This window comes from Homalodisca vitripennis, chromosome 6 (genome assembly GCF_021130785.1).
Source record: "Homalodisca vitripennis isolate AUS2020 chromosome 6, UT_GWSS_2.1, whole genome shotgun sequence".
NCBI classification, from domain to species: domain Eukaryota; kingdom Metazoa; phylum Arthropoda; class Insecta; order Hemiptera; family Cicadellidae; genus Homalodisca; species Homalodisca vitripennis.
The window spans coordinates 157716710-157738515 of NC_060212.1; the positions used below are offsets into that span (position 1 = coordinate 157716710).

The 21806-nt window shown below is 31.7% G+C and overlaps 2 protein-coding genes across 2 annotated transcripts; both read left to right on the forward strand.

Annotated features, from left to right (window-relative positions):
- The first annotated feature begins 1648 nt into the window (after positions 1 to 1648).
- LOC124365065 (mitochondrial import inner membrane translocase subunit Tim21) lies at positions 1649 to 16169 on the forward strand. Its single transcript, XM_046820985.1, has 4 exons — positions 1649 to 1667; positions 6374 to 6863; positions 8765 to 8864; positions 15406 to 16169. Exons 2-4 carry the CDS (start codon positions 6379 to 6381, stop codon positions 15589 to 15591), a joined length of 771 nt encoding a protein of 256 aa, XP_046676941.1. The 5' UTR covers positions 1649 to 1667; positions 6374 to 6378; the 3' UTR covers positions 15592 to 16169.
- LOC124365064 lies at positions 1950 to 3998 on the forward strand. Its single transcript, XM_046820984.1, has one exon. The coding sequence runs from the start codon at positions 2147 to 2149 to the stop codon at positions 3239 to 3241; it is 1095 nt and encodes a 364-aa protein (XP_046676940.1). The 5' UTR covers positions 1950 to 2146; the 3' UTR covers positions 3242 to 3998.
- Positions 16170 to 21806: the final 5637 nt, after the last annotated feature.

Below are 21806 nucleotides of genomic sequence, written 5' to 3' on the forward strand. Positions count from 1 at the left end.
GGCAATGAGAGAAATGAAAACCTTAGGTTAATTACTTACAGATTTCAGCGGCAGGAAAGTCAAAAAATTCTTTTACATGATAAAAAGGATTACTTAATAGCTAATTTTTGAGTTTTATTTTAAATTGTTTAAAAGTGAGATTAAGCACTTCTTTAGGCAGCTTATTTAACATTTTTATACCCACTATCCTATGACTAGATTGATTTTTTCCAAGTCTAACAAAAGGTACATCAAAATTGTTTTTATTTCGGGTGTTGAAGTTGTGTACCTCAGCCCTTTTTACATGTAAGCAGGGGTTCTTAAAACTAGTTAACAGGATATTAAATATGTATAAATTAACAACAGTTAAAAATACTTTGTTTAAAGGTTATTTTTGACGATGGAAGGATTGTGAAGGAAACAGGATTTTTTCGGACATTTGCCATCGTTCAGTGAAACAAGAAAACAGTAACACTACGTTTCGAGATCTGCAGATCTCGAAACGTAGTGTTACTGTTTTCTTGTTTCACTGAACGATGGCAAATGTCCGAAAAAAATCCTGTTTCCTTCAGTTAAAAATAAATTTACATGGGGCAGTTCCAACATGTCATTCTGTCGGGTGCCGTTCCATTACAGTCACTCGTGTCTCCAGCATGCACCTAAGATAAGATTTACATTTGCACCTAAGATAAGATTTACATTTACAGTCTGAAGCTTACATAAGTCACTTACTGAAAATAATTTGGCCCTTTTACGATAAATAGACACGTGATAGAATTTTCTCACAATATTAGAACCTATACACCTTAATCATAAGAGCATCTGGATTCAAACCACTTTCGAAAGTCTTAATTTATTCCATGAACATAAAGGGGCTAACACTGTGCAGCTTTGAAGACACAGGGAATTAAGTTTTAAATGTATTAAAAATCCTTAACCTATTTATCACATATTGGGAAATGGTTCAGACATGCTTGTGACGTTCACTTTCCGAGCGTATAAGTGCTGATTCCTATACGTTTTGGCTAACGTGTTACTTGATAACCAAAGTGCTAAGAAAATTTAGGAGACACTTTCCCAAACTTATGATCTTCCAGAAAATTCTCTTTAAAAGTAACTAAGAGATAACTTTAATTATTATTTTCTTGAATGCAAAACAGAACTATTCTGTGAGTATAACCGTAATCCATATCCGCCTGAAAGACTTTTTTCACACACACCATACAAGCAAAATAATGAAGTGGAAAAGCTTCCGTAATTCTAAACAGCTAAAGAAAAAAATAAGTAATAAAAAAGCCAACTTATCAAAATATTGCATGGAGGATAAATATGTTCAATGATAACCTTAATCACTAACCAACCGGTCACTAACCAAACACATTGTATTAACCTGATAATATAATATAGTATTGAATGGATTTTAGAAAATATCTAACATATCCACACAACAGATTTTAAGTCATTAACCTTTTTTTAAATGGAAAACCACACGGATGAGAACGCTAAATGAACAATATAAAGTGAACAACACAAAATATTGCAAAAAACCACGAGGTACATCAAGGTTGTATAACAGTTTATTAAGATCTGCCACTTGGCAAATTAGAAAAAAAATAAATCTATTCCTGGGGTTGTGTTGCTGAAGAGTGAAGAGGTTGATGATTACAGTTACGATACAGACAAGACAGGTTAGGTTAGTTTGGAGGGTCGACTTGACCTTCCAAAACCTGTCAAAGTAGCATTAACTCTTCTAGTGATAAAATGTGATAGTGTTAGGGTTGTTTTATGTTCTTAATGTTTGTGGTGCAGTTGTGCTAATATTGGAAGGAATCAGCCGAAGCTCAAAGTGGTTTTGGATGATTGAATTGTGCTCCTTATCCTTACAATAACACAATCTAGTTTTGTTATAGTAACAGCTTTCGTACTCAGTGACGATTGTGGATTTCTACAATATTGTTTGCACTGTATGTAGATGTCATCAAATAGATATTTATATTTTTTTATTTTACATTGAAGATCCATAATATATTAAAAATGTTATTTTTTCACTACATTTCCTCCAAAATAACAGATACTACCATTGAATCTCTGTCAAAGAGAGTTTTATCTGTTTCTCCTGCATAGTAATACATTACACATTTAGTTTTATAACAAAATAAAAACTAAAATGTGGCGAAACCTAACCAGGAGTTTTCAGCAAGGTTTAAAACGAAGTTTAGGGTTTGCAGAAAAATCTGACACCTGTATTAAGGATGGGAAAAGCAGTAGTTCGAACAATCAAAAATGTATCACCACAACAGAATTACTTCCAGGTGCTTTTGATAATGTAAATCGCTGTTTATTTAAAGTTTATGGCGATCAAGGTCAAGGAGACTATTATCAAAGGTCCAATAATATCGGTCAGCATACATTTTTTGAAGCCTTTGGTTGGAGTGGAGCTCTTGTGTTTGGTTGGATTATATCAAAACAATTTTGGCTATCACACACTTGGACCCGAGACAGAGATGAACAAAACGAACCAAATAGATGTCCTAGGAAAAGATTTGTTGAATTAATAACTTTAATTGTCAAAACACAGCCACCTGTGTCTTTTGTTTTACCTCAATTACAGACGACTCAAGCCGTAAAATCCAATCAAGGTAATGAGGGAAAATTGTCTAGTGATTTGGATGAGGAATTTGACACAGCTGCTAAAGAACTACAGGAAGTTCATAACAGAGCTATTGCTGAAGCGCTGAACAGACGAGGCATATCTTGCCTTTCAAAATCAACAGCTTCAGAGGCATTTAAATATTTTCAAAAATCATCTGACTTAAATTACGCACCAGCAAGTTTTAATATGGGACAATGTTGTGAACTAGGCATTGGAACTAAACAAGATTTCAAGAAAGCAGCTGAATGGTACACAATAGCATCGAATCAAGGGCATGCCACTGCTATGTACAATCTTGGTGTATTTTATGCCCATGGTTGGGGTGGCTTACAAGCGAATATAGAAACAGCAAAACACCTGTTTGGTAAAGCAGCAAAACTTGGCCAGCCTGATGCAAAAGCAGCTCTTGACAAAGAATTTAAATCCAAGAATACCCTGATTTCATTGCAGAAAACTAAAGAAATCAAAGCAGGAAATCAGTTGAAATCTCAGGAGATGGATTTAATTATAAATAGCATGAGGAGCGGGCTCACTGATGATGTTTTCCAGAGAGGGTTTGCAAAGGATAAACACTGGAATATTCCAATAAATAGCACAGTAGCTTTCTAGATTAAATTAGTCTTTAGACCTGTTGAAATTGTTATTAAGAATGTCTAAAATAATAATACAAATAATTGCCAAACCAGTCATTAACAAAGTTTATACTGTATGAAATACAGGTTATTTTAACTTAAGTGAAAGGTCATCTAAATTTCTACTAGATACATTGACAGTTTGTACAGTATTTAAAACTGTTAGCCAGTAAAATATTTTATGCTTTTAAAACTAAACCTTAAAAGGTAACAAAATCAACTGAAAAGCTTAAATCAATTTTTATTTTGGCAAATAAATTTTCATATATCCATCAAGGCCTATTAGTTGAAGAAGTGGTAATATAATAATTATGTTTACAACTTCAAATCTGTTTATACTTAAATTACTTAGAATGCATTATAAATACTGCAATAGAAAAATATATATATTAATTTCCGGAAAGGAAAACATAATTCATTATTTTACACAAATCATCTTCAAAAGTTCTACTATCATCTGTTTTCAAAATAATAACAGCTACTTAAGTTCTCACTTGCTAGTTATAAATTCATCCAATGGCTTTAATTAAACAGCGAATAAGTGCTTTCATGACCAAAAGCTGCAGTATAGTAGGCGGCCACCACTACAATTCAATCATGGTACCAAGTTTTTGATTAGAAATATTTAAACTATTGAATATAAAAAGATTCTTACAATTTATTATTGCTGGCTCTTTTTAATGTATGTAAATATTTTGTTTGTGTCACAAGCTGTCAGATACGTTTATTCTTCAAAATAGTAAAAAGCAACTAAATGTTACTCTGTTTTATTTGTTACATTTTATAAATATGTTGGCTAGATAGTTTTTATTCATCTTTAAATTATTTATTTATTAAAATGTTACAATACAGATTTTAAAATCCAATTACATTGTAATATATTAGTACCTATATTATTCATTGATATCTTATTACTAGCAAATTACACAAAGGATCACTTTAAAAATATGCTTTTAAATCCCAGTCTATGCTCTTCATGCCTGACCCTATTATAGTACAAATTAATGATCGATAATACTAAATTGCACAATGTCATTCATTAAAAAAAATAGACTCAAACAATACCGTACATATTTTATTTTACATTTTTAATTCTTATAATTGAACCCAATCGTTTAGTAAAATTTAAACAGCTAGAATTCAAAGGAGTGTGTGATTGTTGCGAAGTCAAGGTCGATGACAATATATCAACATTATCACATTATTACTATCTTAGATATAAAAGCAGCTGAACTAGTAATTTGAAATACCTATAAAATAATTTAGTTAAGATATTTTGGTTTCAGTAATATAATCATGAATATCAATGATTCAGTTGTGGTGGCGGCTGCTTATTATACTGCAGCCTGATCCAAATTTTGAATTGACTCTTAATTTTTATCCGTTATCTGATGTGTACTGTGTGATGTGCATTGAGGAATGACTTTCGTAAATTGCTTGAAATTTAGGGGCAGAATTGCTATTGTAGAGAATTCATCTCAAGTAATGAATAGGCTAAATATTCTTAGAAGGTCAGATTACAAATGCAGTTCATACAGCTGACAATTGATTAAAGATGTCTCTCGAGATTGTATATACCAGATAACAGATAATATTCCAGAAAGTTTTATTACAAATGCCTCCAATCAGCAGTGTGGACTCTAGCAGCACCATCACTAATTTCTAACAAAATAAAAGCCGAGAAGCATGTTAACTTAACAATGTGATAAGCATAAAATTGTACCTGTAACAGGTTAAATGGTTCTGTAAACTTTTTTTCCGAAAAAGTACCTAACAGGCATTGCTAATAAGTATTCCTTATCTGAATTAATATAATATCAATATGAAAATATGTAGGCTAATGGTAATTTTATACCATTACAAATATGGTAACCTTATTATGCTCCTTACTAAAATATAATTTTGATTTGAAATTACAAAGACAGGCAAGTTAATACAAATTATTAATGTTACAAAATTTAATTTAATTGTAATTTATAAGTGTCAAGAATAGGACATTTTTGGGAAAATAATGTAATATCTAAACATATTAAACCCCAACAGAGAACGAGTCACAAAAAATGTTAATAAAAACCGACTTTATCAAGCAAGTACAGAAATAATGGATTGTTGAATAATATGTAACATTGGGTATGTTGCCATTCAGTGTAATGCTGTTAAAAATTTAATTTATCATGCTGTGAAACAAACGAGCATTTTACTACTATACACAACCTTCTGATAGTAGACTTATTTCAGTTATTGAAGTTAATTTAATTGTTACCATAATGGCTACTCAATCTTTATTAAGTTACTGTGTTATTTATGTGGCACAAGCCAGAGACATTACTTACATACCACTTTAATTAACTATAGACCTGTAAAATTCTGGAAAAATAATTTTGACACATTAAACTAAATTTCTACGTCTTGCAGGCTGATAATGCGATTTGGCATGTGCCTTTGAATGTATCTACATTTTAGTAAGCTTTGAGTTTAATATTTTGTTTTATGTGATAAATTTGTACAAACAATATTTATCATTTAATCTCTTTACGTTTATTTAAAGTTTATTTCATATACTTGTTTATAACGGCCTTTTACTTAATGTTTGTCCTGATTTTTCAGGTTTTGCATGTGATAGTAAGTAGGTTATTATGTTGGTATTGGCCGTGAGGAGAGTAAAGAAACTGTAAATATGTGCAGGGTAATCGGTTATTCTCTTTAAGGCATTTTGCCATTGAACTACTATAGCTCTTTTAAAATCCAAAGGTGAAAAGAACTGTTACAGTGTGAATAATTTTTCCTTGCTAATGCACATCTCTTAGTCAGTTTCTTTAATCTACTCACAACACATACTGTTAATTTGTTCTATAACAAATAAAACTAACCTTTAAACCAGAAATACTTGGTGCTAGTTGAAGTTAAGTTAAAATATTAATAGTAAGTTACATGAAATCTTATATTAGTTGATTACTGTACAGGTTTTGGAATGAAGCAGTAAGTGGAAATATGCAAATTAGCTGTGTGTTTTAGTAGAAATATTCTAAAGGGTCGTACATTAACTAAGAATATTTGATTATATATTTAATATAGCAAGATAAGTTACATTGTAATTTATTAATTTCAGGTAAAATGGCCAAATTGTTATTATCGCTTGTAAGAAGAGCTACAATATGTGATTTACAATACTATTTAAGAGGACTTAATCCAGGATGTTACCAAATACAAACACATAAATGTATTGCGTCATTCAATTTGAAGTTTCTGTCAACCCATTCAAGGCCGTACAGCACTGGCCCCGAGAAGTCACAAGGAAAATCACTACAGCAACGAACACAATCAGATGTTAGTGAAGATGTGCGACCCATTACCTTCAAAACTGTTAAAGAAACAACGAAAACAGCATCATACTTAGGAGTGATTTTACTAGGTGTTGGTGTGACTGGTATAATATTTTACACAGTGTTAGGCGAACTATTTTCCAGTAAAAGTCCCAACAACGTTTACTCCAAGGCTCTGGAGAGGGTGTGTAGTGACACGAGGGTCATGGACGCTTTGGGAGAACCCATCAGTGGGTACGGAGAGGAGAACCGCAGAGGAAGGCGTCAGCATGTCAGGTATGAGATCCAGATCATAACATATATTTTATATATATATATATAAATATTATATATAAATTATAGTATATATTATACATTTATGGTAGCCTTTTCCCCTGATATAACCAGTAATTCAATATGCAAATTGACACAAACATTCCCTGTTAGTAAAATCTTGTGCAATAATTAGGTTTGTGTTGGTCAAATGCTTTGTATATAAACATTTTCAGCTGGAGAGTTCTGCTTAAATTTGTAGAGTAAGGAATTTAGGATCACAGAAATAAATTAATCTGTCATCATTAATTTTAGAAAACTCGCATATATTTTCGTAGTAATCAATTTTAAACAAATTTAATTGGGCTTATATTGGCAATGAGAAAAACACTCATTGAACAAAATAGTATACAGACTGAAATGTAGTCATATGTTGTTTACCTTTTTCAGTTAGATACAATCACGTGTCATGTAGTTATTTTGAGGGATTGCATAATCATGTTTTTTAACATTTTTAAGTTAGTTATTAACATGTGTGGAAAAGTTTGATAAACACCATAAACAATTTAGTATTCCTAAGAAGATAAAAACTGGAATGTAGGTGATCAATTGGTATCAAAGAATTTCTCCAAATGGTTTTTGTAAGGCGATTTTATTTATGTAAAACATAACAAGTTTTATATTAGTTGAAATCTCTTACACTATAGAAGTGCCTTTAGTAGATTTGAATTACGTCCTACTATAGGACTCTGTTCCAGGGACTTCCAAATTTCTAATGTTAATCTTATGAGAGTATTTTAGTTTATAACAACTGATTACTATAACATTATTCATCATTACTAACATCACGCCATTATTCTCAATCTACTAACCAACTTAATATCAGCTGATCAGTTATAGAATCCACTAACAAAATATTGCATCAAATTTCGATTGTTCGGCCACAAATATTTGTAATTTTACATCTTCTCGTGTTGGTAAATCGGAAATCCAGATGGATGTTGAGCAGATCTCTTATTTTTTATATTTTGTTTTACCCTTTAATTTTGTGTAATACTTTATTACAGAAAATCTCAGACATAGATTGTTCAACCTGGCAACCGGTACTGTACCTTAAACATGCTAATTCTGTAAAATATACCTCAATATCCAGCCAAAAGATTTTTGTGTACTGAAACTGATGAATGGTTACTCAATAATTGCAGGTTCAACCGGTTTGACTTTAGTTTTTGAGTTGTTACTTACTTACTTACTGCCGTGGCTCTTGGTACCCAAGGTGGTACTTCGCCTCGCCAACACACTGCCTCCAGATCTCTCTATCCATTGCCTCTTCTTCCCAGTTTTCTTATGTCTCTTCTGATCTGGTCTCGCCATCTCAACTTGGGCCTTCCTCAACTTGGCCTTCCTCAATTTTTTGAGTTGTTAGGACAAGTAAATTAAATAATTATAATCATTATCATTCTCCTCTAGAACAACTAATTTTATTGAAATTGTAAATTATCTAGGTATTAACAGATGTTATTGCTCACTAAAAAAGTCTATATATATATATATATATATATATATATATATATATTGATAGTAGGCTAGCTGATTTTGGATGAACAGTTATCTGCTTATAACTGGGAAGTTGGAATTAATTTTAAGGGTGTTAAAAGAACATTTTAATTATATTTGTTATGACACTGTTTCACTCGATAATATTTCATCAATTTACTGATCACTGTCAATAATTACAAGCACTCTTGGATACATACATAGGATATTTTTCAAATTTCATGACAATTTTATTATGTGAAAAGAACTTATTATAGGAGATTTTTCTTTGTACATTAAGTATTGTATTTTTTTTTAATCTATGTGTTATGTTATACATCTAAGCATGGATATGATTGATGTACCTAATACAAATATTGTTTTTACAGCCATCTTCTATATGAGAAAAATGGAGAGAAACGTTTACGGATGAAGTTTTACATTAGTGGCACAAGGAAACGTGCAACAGTTCATTTGGAAATGAGGGAGGTAAGAGACGATTCCCTATGAAATTATAGGTTTGTAATGTGTTTGTTGTGTTTACAGTGATTACAATTTCAGTGATTTTGTGTTTCAGTGAGTACAAGAATGTTTCTTTCTGATATACAATAGTAAATCTATACAAAACAATTTATTGTTCCACTACTAATGTCAACAAGATTAATCGTGTAAATATGAAAACTGCTTAATCTGGTAATATTAGTTGTACTTAAAAATATCATAAGCACCCAAATCTTAAGAGTTTTGTTCAGACCATAGTGGGCTAATGCACAAGACATGATTTTTAAGTACATACCATTTTGAAATGTCACTGTTGCAGACTCTCGTGCTTGCACACTATCCACCTACAACTGTTAGCAAGCAACAGAGGCAATTATGGTAAAATACGATAGTTTTTACATCTGTTAATGCGTATTTTAAATGCCCTCATCAATTGAGAATTCCATTGACTGTAAAAACGAAAAGACATTTCACAATTTCTTTGTGGAAGTAGTTTTTTCAAATTTCAAGAAGTATCCTCTGTGACAATGTCCGTTTTCATTGCAGCAACAAAAAAGAAAAAAAGTTGTTGCTAGGAACAATTTGATAATCCCTCAAATAGCCTTAATTTAGCAACCAGTGACTATAATTTGTTTGTTCATCCTGAATTTCAGGCTTACAATGACAACAATAGCATCATCATTATCTCATTGGACTTGCTGTTGTATCTGTCAGAAATCTTCTATGATTACAGTATATAAAAGGTTTTTAGATAAGTATCTTAACACTAATTTCACTTGTATAGAAAAATTGATACAAAAATGGGCTTACATATTAAAAATAAAACTGTTACAAAGAGTTTACTTGATTTTTGTATATATCAAAACGGTACTTTAAAAAAATACTCCTTGTATTATGAGTCAGTGAAGAGCACACTGCGTTGAAGCCACTAGTTGGATGTAGTGCTTTGGAGATGAAGTTAACCTGGAAATTGTAGTGTTATTAATAATACTGGATTATGACCTGCCCACAGCAAGAAGTGAATTAATATAATGTTAAAATTGTTTTTCCATTATATTTCCTGCTCTAATATTGAAAAATAAAAAGTATACAAAAGTATAGTTCATCTACAGTAATTAATGTGTACTGTTAGTCTATCAGAGCAATAATAGTTAGATGTTGTGGAATTTTTATTACAAAGGTCATGATATCGAGTCTAGCTAGGAAATCGATGAAGGTTTGTAACTCATGTAAAGCTGTTTATTGGTCCAATGTTCTTAAAACATGGATACAGCTCTAAAGTGAGTAAGATTCTTTGTCTTCAAACAATGATTATTAACCCTGGAACTGGAAAAGTGGTAATTTACAATGCATTTCTTCCTGCCACTAACTTGCTAGGTCTTAATATATAATGCATTAAACATCATCTGCTAATTAAATTTTTCAATCTTCATTTAGATCGTAATAAAAGTTACATCATTGTAAATGGTAGATTCCACACTGTATTTTAAAGTGCTCACTTTCAAAGGTAAAACATTTAAATTCTTTTGAACTGGACTCTAAAAGCTAAAGATGTCTTCAATCCCACCCTAAAGAGGCCTATACAACCTTGACAGCTGTTGCTGTTCGAGATAGCTGTTCTGTTCTGTTGTTTTACTTAGTCTTCATTCTGTATTATAAGTAGACATTTTCTTGATCAGAATAACAATCCAGATAGTTTGGATTTTTTAATTGAACTTGTTTAGTGATTTCTACACAGAATGATACAGAAGCAGCAGAAAATAAACTGTTTAAAAAATAAAAGTTTAAAATTCGAAATACTGTACATCCATGAATATAAAGGTAAACCTAATTTTTCTTTCTTTTATAATACACTGTATTTGTTTTGGAATAAGATGCAGTTATAGATGGTTAGCTTATATAAACATAACACTTAATGTTTTACGTAGTAACTGATTTTTTAGTTAATGTTTTATTTAACTTTGTGCAAGAAGTTAAAAAGCAGTGTAAGTTATGACCAAAATGCATGCCAGTTCTAGGGTTAAACTAGATAACCATTCATTTAACCCTATTGTAGTTCACTAAACATCTGTTATGGTTTAGCCATTTAGAGAGTTATTTGTAAAAAAGTTTGAAAATACTTTATTGCCAACAACACATTGTCATCAGTTCCATACAAACATTTGATGAAAATGCTAATGGTACTTTTCACTTCATGCCTCAAAAATCATGAAATAAAAAAACATATCACAAATTATGTAATTACTTTTTAAATATATTTGAAACAATATGTGTGAATTTCATAAAAATATTAACTGTATGAATAAATGTATATATGACAGTATTAAACTTATACACTATGCAGAAAATGTACTCTTGCATGTAGAAGCTAATGCTCTTTGAGCAGTTCCAATTTGTTGCCACAGCGGTATATACTGTCACTGAGTATAATGTATTCAGTGAAGTATGAACACAGGTACACCCAGCTGTTTAATATACGTTGAATTGTCAATGTGTCTGTAATTAATTGCTGCCAATACAATCAATGCATCATGGGAGGCTTAACAAGATTGCAGTGATTGTGTAGCTTGTGAGCCAAAATAGATTAAGTATACCCAGAGATAATGTCAGTGTTGTAGTATGTCATACCGTCTTGTTCTCTGTTATTATTATTGTTATGCCCACTCTGTTCCATTATTTATGAGACCTTACACACAGATTGTCTTCTAGTCATGTATAATACCTGCTAAATGGCTTACCTACGGATTACAAAATCTAATTTTTATATGTAACATCTTGTTTTACCAACATCAATCAATGTTACATTATTAATAACTATATTAATACCTTATTAAAAGCATTATTAACCCTTTGAGTGCCACGGCATATTTTCCCAAGTCATACGCATAAATTGCCGGAGCATTTCCTTCTGTTTTGCAAGCGTGTGTGGAAAAAACTATATTAAAAAAACTATTCAACCGATTTGAATATTTTTTTTTTAGTTTGTGTGTTATAAAACAAGGTATTTTTTCCATATAATATTATAATTTTATTTTTATTTACACAAAAAGAATATAGGTTATAACAAAAAACTAAAAAATGAAAAAAAATAAATTTCAAGTTTGAACTAAAATTTTATTTATACAATATTTAAAAAAAATTTTTTTAGCTATACCATATGAAAGAGCATGAAAAACTGAACAAAAATCATGCATAATATGGTGTGTTACAGTAATATTTAACCAGATACTGCAATATATACAAAATACAACAAAAAGCAATTTTTGTTCAAGTTTGTCAAAAGTTTAGAAACAATATTATAACTATCCTATTTCACTCAATGAAGTAAGACGACTGTAAAATACTAATTATATAAAAATATACACAGGCCTACAATATAACCTTACTTCTATAACCTTACTTCACCTAAAATCAATAGTTTGATTGGAACTTGCGTTTTACTTCATCACCAATCCAACAATAAAATATATGTCACTAAACACGAAAAAAGAAGTGTATAAATGCATTGTAAGTTTTACTGAACACAATAATTGCAGAATAGTAATAACAACAGTTTTCAGCATAAACACACGAAACTAGCACAATGTAAACACACAACAAACGAAACTGTGTAGTTAATGGCAACAAGTAGCAGCTGACCAACTATTGCGTCATCTGTTTTTTTTCTGATGGCAAATAACTACAAGGGGGCGGTGAACAATAAAAATCAATCACAATCGATTGTACGAAACTTGTAGATTGCCGTGAAATAAGTTATTTGTCAAAACAAAAATGAATTATATGTGATATTAATTAAATACAAATCGTCTACTGGGTAGATGCCGGCAATTTATGCACATTTAACAACATCTACTATGTAGACGCTGCAGCACTCTAAGGGTTAATAGTGTATTTTATATTTAATTCTTTATTGTATTTTATATTTAATTCTTTATTTAATATTTTGCACCCCCAGTTAACACCAATTAATTGTGAAGGAAACAGGGTTTTTCCGGACATTTGCCATCGTTCAGTGAAACAAGAAAACAGTAACACTACGTTTCGAGATCTGCAATCTGATCTCTTCTTCAGGTAAAGAACTAACCTAATACATAATTACAAACTAGGTTAAAATAAACAAATCTTACTAAAGCGTTGTGGCACGCCTTAGTCAGGAATCACAACCTACATGTTGTTTGTCAACTTCACTAACTCTAAAGACATGCACTTAATACAAAACTATACCAAACACTAATCATTAAACTAAACTACGGAATACAGGTCACAATGCGTCTTCACTCGTCTACTAACCATCTACGACTGACCAGAGGGACTAGGCAATGGTAATCGTGACGGCTGGCTAAAACAAGATGGCGGAAATACAAGGGAAGGGGGACAGGAATGGGCCCTTTCGTTATTATTGGTTCATGCGAGATGAACTTCTTAAAACCATATTGTAACTCCACATTGGTTTATTACAAATATCCGATCCGTTTGATACTTTTGGTTTTCTCTTTAGTTCATTTTTTAGAATTGGCAACCAAAGCGGCCTAATCTCGACTGATGGTTGACTGATTGGTTGGTCTGCCAATTTAATTTATGTTGCCTCAATTAATTTCCTTTTGAAGAAATGTGGTTCCCGATGTATTATGTGGGCTTCATCCCAATTCATATGATGGTCTTCGGACCAACAATGGTGTGCAATTTTTGAATTTTCTGTGAAACCCTTTCTCGTGTTTTCTTTGTGTTCTTTTATCCTTACATTTAGTGGTCTTTTTGTCTCGCCTATGTATTCCCTATTGCAGCTACATTTTATACTGTAAACACAGTTTTTGGAATCCTGTGTGCCATTTTTTGGTTTTGTTTTTACGAGACTTTGTCTAAGAGTGTTGTGTGTTTTAAACGCGGTTCTAATGTTGTACTTTCTACCTACTCTTCTAATTTTCTCCGATAATCCCGGCACATAAGGGATTGACATAAACGCAAATTTATCAAAATTCTGTTTTTCTGACTCAGGAATGATTCTTCTGGTTCGTTTGCACTTATTAATTACTAATTGAGGGTATCCATTGCTTCTGAGATCCGATTCAATTTTCTTAAATTCTTCTTTTAGTCCATCTTTATCTGAGCACAAGCTCTTTGCTCTATCAAACAACGAGTAGGCTACTCCTTCTTTGACAGATTTTTGATGGTTGGATTGATAATTTAAATATTTTCCTGTGTGTGTTATCTTTCGAAAAACAGTTGTCTTAAGGACATCCCTATCTCTTAATACACACACATCCAAAAAGGGAAGCTTGTTTTGGACTTACACTTCCATTGTGAGGCGGATGGAAGGAGAAATACTATTAATGTGATTCAAAAAATTATTTAATTCAATGTCTCCATGAGAAAAAATAACAAAGGTATCATCCACATACCTCCACCAAATCTTCGGTTTGAACTGAGCTGAAGCCAAAGCTTTTCGCTCGAATTCCTCCATAAAGATATTGGCGAAAATAGGAGACAGTGGAGAACCCATTGCCATCCCCTCATCTTGATGGTAAATTTTACCCTCTAACTCAAAATAATTGCATTAAGTGCATAGTTCTAACAGTTCCATAATTACTGGCACGGGAAGTTTAGTTCTATCCTTTAATGTTTGGTCTTCTTTGAGACGTGATTTAATAATTCCGAGAGTTTCTGGAACTGGTACATTTGTAAATAGACTTTCGACATCAAAACTTACCAGTTTGTCAGTTTCAGTCAACTTTAGGGATTTTGACTTCTCTACGAAATCCCTGGAATTTTTTATGAAAGAGTCAGTTTTTCCTACCAATGGTGTTAAGATGTCCAAGAGGACTTTAGACAATTCCCTGCAAGGTGAATCACGAGAACTAATGATGGGCCGGAGAGGGATGGTAGGTTTGTGGATTTTGGGAAGGCCATACATATGGGGGATTTTAGAGTGGTGAGGAGTTAATTTAGATCTAAATTTATCTGAAAAAAATTCTTTATGTTTTCTTAAGGTGTTTGCTACTTTGCGTTCAAATGAATCAGTCGGGTCTTTATTTAAAACTGTATATTTGCCAGTATTTAAAGTTTCCGCAATCTTTTCTTTATACGCTACTGAGTCAAGTACCACAGTAGCGTTGCCTTTGTCGGCAGGTAAGATTTTGACCGTGCCGTCTTTCCCAACGATCGACCTGACCTTTATCTCCTCTATTGTCAAATTGGGTTTTGTGGGAGGAATTTTTCTGAGTAAAAGACTGGCCTCACAACGAAACCGGTCACCCTGTTCCTCAGGTAACTGTGAAACAGCCGACTCGATTCCAGTTACGAAATCCAGTGCCTTTACCGATTTTTGTGCCACAGAAAAGTTTAAACCCTTGGATAAGACTGATATTTCCGCTTCATTCAGGATTTTTGAAGAGAGGTTGATTACATTTTTATCAATTCAGGCAAATGTCCGGAAAAATCCTGTTTCCTTCACAATCCTTCCATCGTCAAAAATAACCTTCAAACAAAGAACCAATTAATTAATATAAACTTAATTTGGGTTTATTTTTAGGATGAATCTGGAAACTATACGTACAGGTACTTATTTGTGGAATTGGATGACTTTGGCCGCCACCCGATTATATTTGAGGACAACCGAAACACTCAGACGTCTCCAGTGAAAAAAGCAGCGGAGGAGATGGATCTCTCAGCACCTCTTAACATGAACCTTAACTTCCCTGATGCAGGTCTTAAATAAAAGTATTTTATCAATTTTGTGCAATATAGTCAAGATAGTACAATATTGTGTTTAAGTACAGGTTAGGATCTTGTTTTTTTATGAATGTTGTGAATTTTTTAATCTAAATTTATCTTAGTTTACTTGTATCTGTATTTTAGTAATTGGCTAATAAATATTTTAAAGTTGTTTGTTAGCATTGACTGTAGCATTTTTGTGTTTTGTAGACACATTCTATAAGTCAACCACATTATAGAAAACAGTGAAAATCCCAATCAAAAACATTTGTCAGTACTGTATATTTTTATTATATTTTATGGGTCATTTGTAAATCTTATAAAAAGGAACTTTCAAATTAACAACTAGAGTTTGCTTATGCTGTAGCCCTTTTTGCTGAAAGACATATTTTAGGTGGCACAATATCTTGGTATGTTTTATAGACATGGAACTGTGAGACTGACTAGTGCCATGAAAGTTTAACTTCAGGATTGAGAAACTGGTTTATTTGTTTGTCTTTTTTTGTATAGATAGCAGAATACTGATGTAAATATTATACCTTAATCATAAGGACTTTGTTTTTAATAAAGTGTTTCAGAATTCCTTGTCTTTTATTGTGTTCAAGTTAACCCTAGGTAGTGGTTAACCCTTAGCACTTGGATAAAAATAATAGAGAATGCCCAACAGGTCAGATGGCCACACACTCGACCCCTATCACTGCAGCTGTGTAGGACACTTCGTTTTCAACACAAGCACTCACAGGCCTGGCAGCCATGAGCAAGACCTGTCCCTATTACAGCTCGGATGGCCACACTCAAGACCACTGTATTACGTTAAAATTATTCTTTCAAATATAAAATAAATTCCATGTCCTCTAGGCTTGAAAAATGTAGCATCTACGCAAGCCTTTTATAGTACCACAAGCTTCTACTGCTAGTTACATACTAATTACGTTTATTATTTACAAATGTTATTTTATTTAGTATTGAATAGATGATCATGACCTAATTAATTAAAATGATAATTAAATCAAATTTTGCATTTTACATATTTAAATTTGTAAATATTGTAGAATTGCATTATAAAACAATGATTTACTAATAAAGATTAATTACTCATAATCATGCTTACGATCACACACAAAAACTATATTATTCTATAATAAAGACTTTTTTTTATAAAACGCAAAATTTACATTATGGTCTGTTGTTCACATAAGTATTTAAATCTTATCATATAAGAATATTACGGTCATTTGGAATTGAGGCAGGTGAAGTTGATTTGGAGCTACCTGGAAAAATAAATCCGATATCCCAGCATTAATCGGTAAACAGATAATTATGACTGGGTGGGATAACATGTGGCATGGTCGCATGATCAGGAGAAAGCGCATTACATTGATTATCCAAATGGACTAAAAGACAAGACTGGGCCTTGAGCGTGAACTTCCGAGTGCTAAGGGTTAATGTGCAATGGAAAAAAATGTGTTGAATTCCTTTAATTTATATTTTATGGCAAACAAAATCACTGGATCTGCTCTTAAGAGATGGTTATAGAAACATTTAAACTATATCAATCAAAATAGAGTACAAATTCTTAAAAGTTGCAACTATCGCTTCATGAGCATTTTGAGTGAAATAACTTACAAAAACAATTAAAATTTAACTTGTTATTTGTAGTTTCCAAATTAAATTTATACGTATATTATTTAGATATTGACCCTTTGACGCAATTTGATGTTATATAAACATTCCGACTTACAAACTATAGGCAAAACTAGGAACATACAATATTTATATTGATTTTCATCCTGGTTGTTGTTTTGCTGACTATCATCAATGTTCAACAGGGTTGTCAGCTGATTGCAGTTATGGTTGCATAAGCAAAGTGGTGATATTGTCCTACTGGGACATATTTGTTACTTATTTACATTATTAAAATTAATTTTCTTTAGAAACGTATTTGATATTTTCATGTGTTATCTCAAAGCGCTATTGTGATAAGTTATCAGACTGACAGCTCTAGATAGGGAAACCAACTGCTGGATAGACATTGTTTCTTTGTTGTCTGGCAGTAATAAATAAATTTCCATACAAATTAAATTAAATAACAAAATTAATATTTTAGATTTATTGTGCCTTTCAAGTGAATGAAAATCATAAACAGCTGACTAAAATCAGCTAAGATATTGAAATTTAGTAAGGCTAAACTTTTGTATATTTATACTAGCTTTGTTCAAAAAAGTCTTGCTGTACTGGTCGCTGCACATTTTAAAACAACCACATCATTTGGTTAAACATTGCCTATAAAAACTGAATAGTGTACTATAAATATTAAATTATTATATAACCATGGTATTATTTCATGAAGTGTTCAATATGAGTGCTTGAGGTAGTGGTGCTTATCACAGATAATAATTATCTCCATATCTAAATATACTTCAAGTGTTTCCTAAAACAAAGTACTGGGAAGACTTGTTACTTATTATCTCACTATCAAATATAGATCTTTACTGTTTTCATGGTCAAAAAGTTATGACAGTTATTGCTACAGTGTCTGGAAATTTTACAATAATAATTATGAGGATTTCAAGTATATTCTTAAATAAACAACACTTTGCTTTATCTAAATAATATACCAACTTATATATAAGGCATTTCTACTCAAATTGTAAGTTTTATATAATTATAATGTGCACCAAACTAACTATTATCTTAAAACATAAAAGTTATGGGATATTGGTCCCTAATGTATAATTACTTCATATTTTGGTGTTTTTTCACTTATTTAAATTCACTATTTACTCAATGGCTTTTAATCACCTGTTTTAAATCATCTGTTAATTTACTTTGATTCTTTCTTTCTTATTACATGTTTTGTTTGTTATACTTTTTCTTTTTCACTTGTATTCCCGGGAAATTCATACAATGCTTCTTTCTGTTCTCATTTTATATACCATTCTTTAAATACTAAAAGTTAGTCATATGAAAGATTTTTAATATAAAATGACATCAATGTCAAAATTCTTCAATGGACATTTAATCTGTCACAAGTAGAAGTGGAAGTTGGTTTAACGGTTGAAGAGTTAGTCCAGTCCTTCAGACATTGCTTTGTTGTGCTACAGCGAAGATTTTTACAATCAATTAAAACCCACTTTTTTTCGTTTCTTTAATCCTTTTAAAATGAAACTACAAGAGAAACTCTAGAACCAAGACATCTATACTACCAAGACCAAATTGATAAGCTTGAAGAATACAGTACTTGTGTCAGAGCTAGGACTTCAAATTTTAGTCAACCGATAAACAGAGGCCAACCTAAAATTTCAAAAAACCAACAAAACACAGTGTAAATGCAGGAAAAGGTCATAAGAGTAAAGTCCTGTCAGCAGCAGACAGTCACGGGTGTGACTTAACACCAATCCTTGACAGCAGACTGGGCGTTGATTACGAGGTGATGGTGGTTGCCGATTCAGGAACCCTCTTCAACCACGTGGCCAACAACCTGAAGGAACTAACAGAGGACTTCACCCACAACGATCATGCTATCTTCCTTGCAGGGACAAATGACATATTGGACTGTACTAGTGACTGAATAGCTGATAACTTTAACTTTAGTGTTTTTTCTAAAATAACCCTCAAAACAAACTTGTTAGTGATTGGGATACCACAAAGACTAGATTAGCTCTCCCTTAAGGACAGTGTAAGATAAGTAAATAACAGAATTAAGGAGGTTGTTGAAAACACTCAGCTATGTAATTTAGTTGACAATATTTCATTGCAACTCACACATTACACAAAACACGGCATGCACCTAAACAAAATTGAAAAACATTTATCTCAACTGATACTTTTGTGGTCTTACTCGGATTGCATATTGATTCTAGGCTAAGTTTGAATGTACATATTGATGTTGTTTGTAAAGAATTAAGCAGAGTAATATATTTATTAGTTTATTTAAGAAAACATGTCACTTTAACGTACCTGAAAATGGCATATTTTGCTTATTTTGAGAGCATTATTAGATATGGCCTTGTTATCTGGGGAAATGGAACTGGTATAGAAAAAGTTTTGATGTTACAGAAGAGAGCTCTGAGAATACTTACTTATTCTGAATCTCTAGCCCATTGTAAACCTCTTTTTGTTGAAACTGATATCCTTACAGTAATTAATTTGTACATATTTGAAGTTTTAGTTTTAGTAAAGAAAAATATTGTTTCGTATAGATCAAGAGGTGATATACACCAATATGAGACTAGGAATGTGGATAAACTTGATCTGGTTCGATGTAGGCTTACCAAAACTGCGAGCTATCACTCTTCACTTGGCATTACACTTTTTAATAAGTTAACTGTGTCATTAAGGGGAATGCCATTTGCAAAATTTGTTACCAATTTAAGACGCTTGTTACTCAAAAACCCATTTTATAATTTAAATGAGTACCTCTCATGTAATTTTAACATAGGTTAAATAGGCCTAAGTGATAACTGTATGTACTGTTCTGACAAAATCTATTACAATTTTATAAATTGTTGAATGATGAATAAATGACTTTATGTCAACTTTTGTGGGAATTCTCAAATAATAAAATTGCAAACAATGCATAATAGTAAAACAAGCAACTATCACTCCACACTGAAAAATTCCTCCTTTTCTATCAGCAATCCTTAGACACTTGGCATAGCAACCAAAAAGCCATCAACAGATATTACGAGAGTTATCCAGAAAGTAACAGACGTTTCTGAATGGTGCGGCAGTGGGCAACCACCATGGTGTCAAAACACTCTGGTGTTAAGTACGCATCGAGCTGTAGTCGTGTGCGGTCTGTATCTCTTTTACTTTTCTCACTGTGATTAATTAAAATATGTGTTGCAATTGAAAATCCCACCATTTCTGGAGTGCGTTCAGTGATAAGGTTTTTGATGGCCAAAAACCATAAACTTACTAAAATCTATTCCCAACTGTGTGAAGTTTATGGAAATGAATAAGTGAAAGCAGAGTTAGGCAGTGGTGTATTGACTTTAAGAATGGCTGCACCAATGTGCATGGCGACAGTCATAGCAGTCGGCCAAGACTAGTGACTGAAGATTTGATGTTGAAAATCACAACTTTTTAAGACCACTTTAGTTTTAGTTTTTTACTTTTAGACCACTGAAATATAGTTTTAATGAATTTAAACAAAAATTGTATTCCTGGCTTTTAGTCAATCCATTTTATTCATTGAAAGAATTTTTTTGACTGTAGAACTGTTAGTTTCTAGACATAACCTATTTAGTTTAATGATTAGATTTTAAATGTTAATGTCATGGTTTTTTTATTTATACAAAACTATATTAAAAAATTTATTAATGTTATATAATTCTGTTGTTGTAATTTCTGAGGCTGTGTTTTACTTGTTGTTGTTATTTGTTACATACCTGTTTTAATTTGTTATTTATTTATATTTTAAAATAATTTAAATTGTGGCGTGACTGTTTTGGCAACTTCATATTTTGGGTACTGAATTTTCCTTGTCTGGACTTATGCTAATTTTTATATTTTATACATGACTTGTGTCGATGCTCGTGTAAGCTCTATGACAATAAACGAATTCTTATTCTTATTCTTATATTCTTATTGACAAAGTTTGTGAAAATCGCTCTCAGTATTTGCCACAAATTTCATGAAATTGTTGTAGGGAAGCTTGGATACCACAAATTTTGTGCCAGGTAGGTTTTATAAATCCTTATGGAAGATCACAAAAAAACAGACTTGCATCGTTAACTTTTCTTCGTGAATACGACAAACATGGTAACGAACTTCTCGATCATATTGTTACTGGTGATGAAGCATGTCAATTGTGAATAAAAAATGCAGTCTATGGAATGGGGGCACACACATTCTTAAACAAAAACCCAAGAAAATGTCATCAAACTTTGTCAGCGAGAAATGAAATTTTATCCTTTTTTTATACTCCAAACTGTATTTAAAATATACAGAGTCTAGAAGGTTAGTTTGTGATAATTGAATTCCCATCATGATTTTACTTGTATTTTATATAAATTAAATCTTTGTTAACATGATATTACATTTAATCAGTTATTAAAAATCATATAAACAAAAATGTAATCTAAAAATTAAATCTTTATTAACAAGATAACCTTTACATTCTTGTTTATACAAATTTGAATGAGTAATTGAACTATAAATGGTGACAATCAATTTAGTAGATTCCATTTGAAAAATAATTTCCAGATGAATAAA

Coding starts and splice junctions, on each gene's coding strand:
- LOC124365064 (XM_046820984.1), top strand. CDS start 2,147: ATGTGGCGAAACCTAACCAGGAGTTTTCAGCAAGGTTTAAAACGAAGT.
- LOC124365065 (XM_046820985.1), top strand. CDS start 6,379: ATGGCCAAATTGTTATTATCGCTTGTAAGAAGAGCTACAATATGTGAT. Junction 6,864..8,764: donor GGAAGGCGTCAGCATGTCAG/GTATGAGATCCA, acceptor TTGTTTTTACAG/CCATCTTCTATATGAGAAAA. Junction 8,865..15,405: donor TTCATTTGGAAATGAGGGAG/GTAAGAGACGAT, acceptor GTTTATTTTTAG/GATGAATCTGGAAACTATAC.